General features: G+C 41.9%; 1 protein-coding gene across 1 annotated transcript in view; it reads left to right on the top strand.

The window, feature by feature from the left end:
- Positions 1-703: 703 nt before the first annotated feature.
- LOC115909025 (BTB/POZ domain-containing protein KCTD5) overlaps positions 704-6,701 on the top strand; it is a 36,290-nt gene continuing 30,292 nt past the window's right edge. Inside the window, exon 1 of the mRNA XM_030958054.1 lies at positions 704-5,273. Within this exon, the coding sequence (XP_030813914.1) occupies positions 5,040-5,273 (234 nt within the window). The 5' untranslated portion in view covers positions 704-5,039. The remainder of the gene's footprint in view (positions 5,274-6,701) is intronic.

Here is a 6,701-nt window from a genome sequence, read left to right as displayed (position 1 = left end):
CTGTTGAGGCTTCCACATGCATATCATTGCTGTGAAGATCTTGCTTTTGTGCACTTCAGTTCTGTTTCTGCTGCAGACTAGTGGATAGGCCTTGCATTACCAGCTTCACTTAAGATGAGTTAAAACCAATCCACACGCACACATGCCGAATCATGTACCAGCCTTGCATTTTATGGGGCTGGAGTTTTCTGTGACTCTCAGATTATCATTAAACTGTGTTTCGTCAGGGAGCTTTTATATGCCTCTTCTAAGTACCACCTCTTTGTTTTCTCTTCCTTTCCTCACAGTCCCCCAGCTTATTGGTATATGGCATTTATAGCCAGATTGGTTGCACCCTTGTGTAATTCCTAACATAGTTCTGGTTGTAGGATTTGTGTGGTACTATAGTAATTATGTGAATGAATCAGATGTGTTTGTCTGGCAGACAGGCTCCAATGATAAAGCTTTTGAGAGAGTAAAATGCTGAACATAGCACTGAAATTTCTAAAATTGAAATGTTGGCTTCTGAAGCCTTTTAAACATTAAGTTTAAATTTTAATATAAGTCATATGTGTGATTAATCAAGGGACAATAAACTTACCAGCATGCTTTTAACTAATGCTAACTAAAAGAGAAACTAGTTAGTATGGGGGAGAAAAGGCTACTATTGAAATAGGAGATAGTCTTCCAGCCCTCATCTGCTGAAAAGGTGAAAAACTTTCTTTCCAGGGTGTGCGTGTGTTGTGCATTTTAGTGGGGCCAACCTATTTTCTTGGGTAGAGAAGGAAATGTGAAAACTTTGTACAATTGATTACTTGACTTTTTTTTTTGTCTCATTGTGTAATGAGATGTCAATTCTGTTTTTGGTCCTTGGCCAAACATTCAGGAACTCTGGAAAAATGTAAGGAATTGAAATACAGATAATAAAGTAATCTGGTGAGAAAATCAAAGGCAAATATTGATACAAAGGGGAAAATATATGGTACTTAAAGCATATCTATAAAATGAAAATATTTATCATATCGATCTCCTTTATCTTCTTCAGATTATGGCTGTTTTTTGTGGTCAAACATTTCTTGTCATGTTACAAAGACACAACTTCCTGTGTGCTAAAAAAAAACGTCCCCAGTGGTATTTTCTACATGCTTGTGTTCCTAAACCTTGCAGAAGAGAATGACCTAGGTCTGGACAAAGCCATTCCTTCTTTGTTTTAAAAGCAGTATAAACATCACACCTATTTATTCGCTCATTACATATACCATTACTTTGCATTTTGAGTTGTCATACTATGATGTGCTTTTCCTTCCACCAAAGAAAGGTTTCTCTACAGTGTTGAAAAACCTCATAGGCTACTATTCTCTAGAAGCAGTATTTTAAGAACAATGGCTTATCAGATTTCTCAAAAGATACATGAATGTTGAATATTTTCTTGTACACGGTGAAGGAGATGTATTATTGATCTCTTAAAAACTGTGTTATGTGGTTGAACTTGATGGCAGTTCAGCTTTTCCAGTCTTTAAAAAAGACAGTGCAGTTGCCTTTTCTTTTGGAGCAACTGCATTCCTGCAGTCATCCGTATCCCATTACATACGGAAACCTGAGAGAAACAAATCCCTGGCTTACTGTGTCTGGTATTAAGGGGGAGAAGGGGTCCTGTAAATGGCTTAGGAAGACCATAAGAGTGTTCCCTTTGCATCATCAGAAATTCAATCACATAAAAAATACACTCCTTGTCACTCAAATTTGAATAGCACACTGTACCTTTGATCTGCATCTGTAGTAGGCTATATGTGCTGTTCTATCCAAGATGACATGTATTTTAAGTCTGTTGCAGTGCTATCCATTTGTTCTCCAGCTGCCAAATTTCGGCCATGTATTGTGTCCACGGGAGACAACCCTACCACTTTTGGATTTAGTCTCTGGTATTGAGATCTAGACAGATGTATTCCCAACTTCATACAGGAGAGTTTGGCAGTGATGGGGATTCACAGTGCCACTGCTGTTCAGTGTGGCAAAACTTGGCCTCACATAAAAAGTCTGGCAAAATGACCTTCATTGGCCTGTTAACTAGGTAGAGATCTAGATGTGCTTAAACATGTTTTCTGTAATATTTAGATTTTTAGTCATTTTGCCATATCAAATTAATTGTGTTTTTTCACGCCTTGAAAATCTTCTCTCAGTAGGCTTTCATCCTGTCCACCAAAAGCTTTCAGCCAGCCTTGTAGATCTTGGTAGCAGTAAGCTGTCAAGAAGGTATCTGGAAGGCTGATGTCTGCATTCTAGAAATCCTTTTTTTTTTTTAATTGACAATGCTGTTATTGGAAAACTGTAAGCATCTCTTACAGGCATCACTCCACTTAGAGCTTCAGTATTCCTAATCCAGTCTTAATTAGCTACCGCTTTTTTGGGAAGGAACTAGAACTTTCCTGGGAGAGGTATTTCTATTTCTTGGACTATGTGTAGAATCTGTGGGTTTGAAAGGTGGCAAGAGTATAGAGTAAGGCATCACGAAGTAATTGTGGATTCAAGTCTGTTTTGCCAGTTTGTCCCCTTAAATGTGTGTTGAAAGGTGCTGCATACTATGAAGGGCTGGTACCCATTTAAAATGCTTATACCTGATGTGGGGTAGAATCCGGTCTTTGTCCTGAAGATCACTCCTGTGGTTCATGGAATGAAATGTGCAAGGGAGGTTCTTCAGAGCTGCACATAGGCCAGGTGATTTTTCTGCTTTTAATCCAAGGTGTTCAAAGGAGAAAAAAACAATTAGGTACTTGAAGACTCCTCTTCTTACTGCAGACTACTGAAAACCAAATCTGTTGATTCATTCCGTCTTTTGAAATTTCAACAGTTGTTGATCATTTATGAACAATCTGGTCAATAATGTTGTAATTCTGCTTTGCTTGGTATTTGAACTTCAGAAAGGTATTTATTCCATCTTTTTCTGTGGTGTGGAGCTTAAAAAAGGATGAAGTACTAGTGCCCAGTCACAAGAAGTTTAGAACTACTTTAATAAACTGAAAAAATTAGGTTGTTACCATTTGCCTTTAAGTCCAGTTTTGTAAAGGTTTTGTATTAAGAGTTACTTCAGATGTGATGTTGAGGCATTGCTAGCAGACTGATATTGCCTATTAGGATTCCATTTGCTAGGCACTTAAGTACTGAAAAGATCAAATTATCAGTACTGTGCTCTACTTTTCTCCTTCTGATGTGATTTAATTGTGAAGTATCTGCTATATATAAGTCTGAAAAGAATTGTGGATTGAAACAAAGATGTGATTACTCTAATCAGCTTTCATAGTTCAAGATGCTTAATTTAATGTGCTTGATACAATTATTTTTTGTGCTGGGAACTTTGAAGAATTATGGGAATTTCCCACATGTACATTTTCTTCTGAATGATTGAGTAAAGTCAAGACAATTACTTCGTTTGGCCTGTGGACAAAGCATTTGATTTCAACACCTTGCTGAGGAGAGAACTTGTGTATTAATAGTTGCCTAAAGATGTGGCCTCTGGATGGATTCTGATCATTCTTTCTACTAGTAAATTGCACAAATAGGTGCAGTATTTATATCTGAAATTTTGCTGAATGTCTGTAATGCTTCATGGAAATATTTTGTGAATCAAATGGAAATGCTCCTGCACAGCCTCATGTTGCAGATTGTCTATCAGTTGATCAAGTGAGCTTACAGGCAAGTAGTTCTGTAATCCAAAATGGCATGTTTTCATTTATGACTGATAATTTCAGAATGTTTCCTCTTTCATAGAAGAAATTACTGTTATGCAGCAAACAGTTGGAGAGGTTCTTAAGCACCCAATAGCCTGGTTTTAGAGTAAAGAGAATATACTGAGTTGGAAAGGACCCATCAAGGTCATCAAGTCCAATTCTTGGCGCTGCACAGGACTCCCCAGCAATCCCACCATGTGCCAGACACCTTGAACTCAGGCAGGCTTGATAGTGTGACTGCTTCCTGGGGAGCCTGTTCCAGTGTTTGGCCACCCTCTGAGTGAAAAACCTTTTATTGACACCTAACCTAAAGCTCCTGTGACTCAGCTTCATACAGTTTCCTCAAGTCCTGTCCCTGGTCAAGAGAGAAATCTGTTTTATCAGCTGAGCCATGAATGTAGATGATTGCCATTTGACAAAGCTTCATATGGCCATGTACTAACTGACTTGATATGGTGATTGTTCGCAATGGTAGCAGAACTGAAAACTATATCTGACAAAAGAGAAAAATTAGGAACCAGTTTTGGTAGTTGTATGCTGTTTTCAGGTTGCTGGCAGTCAGTTACACGTGTAATATGCTCTACCTGGTTTGTAGCTGTAACTGTGATGTACAGAAAAAAAGAAAAAACCCACCCCAAAGAAATAAAACCCCTGACCCTCCGTCAGCAAACCACAAAACAATCTCCCCTCCTCCAAGAACTCATGAAAACAGAAGCAAATAATGCAATGATATGATATACACTTTTGTATTTTTATTCTTCTAAGGTTATTTGCTGGCTCTTGTTGGCCTCTAGTTCAGTCTGTGTTATTTAAATTCTAATATATGAATTATTTGGATTGAATTCATGTTCGGGGCCATGGTGTTGTATGTATTGATGTACAGCCTTGAATGTGAATAATTATTGTAAACTATTTTACACCTTTTTTCTGGCTTTATTATATAAATTTTCTATTGGTCGATGATTTAATCATATCTCATAATTTAATGACGGTTTATTCTCCTCTCGACAGATCTCTGTGCTATAGATGTGTAGTTAGTGACTGGATGACGGATTTCACTTATGCTTGGTAGTCTGTAATAAAGGCATGTAGGGTTCTGCGCGGCCTCCGCCTCTTCCTTCCGCCGTGGGCCGGGGGGCATGGGACAGAGACGGGCCCGCGGCCTCCCGCCCGGCGGCGGCCCTGTCGCAGACGTGAGGGCTGCACCCGGGCCCCAAGCCGGAGCCGCTCGGGCGGCGGGCGAGAAGGGGCAGGGCGCTGTTCCAGCCGACGCTTCCGGTGGGCGGTGCGCCGAGGGCCGGGCAGCCGGGGCGGCCCCTTCCGGCGGTGTTGAGGATGGCGGCGGAGAACCACTGTGAGTTCCCGGTGCCCCCGGCTGGCGGCCTCGGCGCGGGCGGGCCCTGCCGTCGGTGTAGCTCGGCGCCGCTGCCCGGCGCGGGGCCCGGCAAGTGGGTCAGGCTGAACGTGGGGGGCACCTGCTTCCTCACCACTCGACAGACGCTCTGCAGGGACCCTAAGTCCTTCCTCTTCCGCCTCTGCCAGGCCGACCCCGACCTGGACTCTGACAAGGTGAGCGCCGGCCCCGCCGCGCCCGCTCCCCGCTTCGGGCCCGCTTCCCCCGCCTCCGGGCCCGCTCCCCGCCTGCCGCGCTGAGGGTGCGCTGCGGCTGGTGCCCGGTCCCTCTGTGACGCCTGCCTAGGCGGCCGCCGGCGTGAAAGGAACGCGGGGCCCGGCGCCGCGGTGAGGGGCGGCAGGAACGACTCTGCTGCCGTGGAGGGAGTCTTCCTGACGAGTGTTGCTTAATGAGTGCTGTCGTGCGAAGCAGTTGGGTTCGTGAATGCAAAACTGCTCATAAATACAGCAGACAGCACAATATCGTTTGTACGTTTGTGTAATATTTTTACGTTGTTTGACGGAGTTTGGTTTTAGCGGTTTAATGAAATATCTGCATGCACTGACATTTTGTTATTTCTGCACTGTCATTATTCTCTTGTTCAATTACAAGAAGCAGAGCAAAGTACTTTTGATAATAGCCTCTCACTTAGACGTAGCATTCTGTCTTTTCAGCAATTCTTAGAGAAAAATGTTGCATATTCTGCATAGATTGCAAGTAGTGGGTGAATATTTTGGTATTCACTGACTCATTTTTAGTAGGGGAAGAAAGTTATTAAGATTTTATTTGTGGTGTGGTATTTAGTAATGGATATAAAGTATATAGTGCTGGCTCTGAAAGAAATTTTGGAGCATCACGAACAAAAAAGTTAGGGAAAAGAAAGGAACAGCTTATAACCCTATAACCAACAGGTTGAAAATAAGGAGTTGCTTATTGTATATAAATTTTGAAGTTTTTTTTTTTTTTCAATGAGGTTAGTAGATTTCATAATTTTTTCAGGCATAACTTCCAGAAAGGATATTTGAACACTTAGGGAACAGAATGTAATGTTCCTGAGTTAGAAGGAAAAAAAGTTGAAGTGTGGTGGTGTGGGAGTTGTTTTGTAGTTGTCTTTGGTTTTGGTTGAGGTTTTTATGGAGAACTTAAATTTACCTATAAAACTAAATTTAAATATGTAGGCGACTTACTGATAGGTAAACTGTCTCTTTGGGAGAGAGTAGGAAAGCATTCCTCTAATGCGTCCTAATTAAAAGATAAAGCACTGCCATATGCTCTGGCAAATGGAATGGCCAGCTGTGTCCTGCTCTGTTGTCCAGCATTGTCCCATTCTGCTCTTTTTTGGGATGTGACCTCACTTTGAGTCCTGTAGCCAGTTTTTGGCACCACAATATCAGAAGGATATAAGGCTCTTAGAGAGCATCTGAAGGAGGAACACAAAGTTTCTGAAGGGGAAGCCATATGAGAAATAGCTGAGGTCACTTGGCTTCTTCAGCTGGAGGAGGCTGAGGGAAGGCTCATCTCTGTCTGCGTGTTCCTCTTGAGGGGCGGTATCAATCTCTGTTCTGTGTGACCACTGACAGGATCTAAGGGAACGGCTTGGAGCT

This window comes from Camarhynchus parvulus, chromosome 14, assembly GCF_901933205.1.
Source record: "Camarhynchus parvulus chromosome 14, STF_HiC, whole genome shotgun sequence".
Classification (NCBI taxonomy): domain Eukaryota; kingdom Metazoa; phylum Chordata; class Aves; order Passeriformes; family Thraupidae; genus Camarhynchus; species Camarhynchus parvulus.
This window is presented reverse-complemented; position numbering and strand designations above follow the sequence as displayed.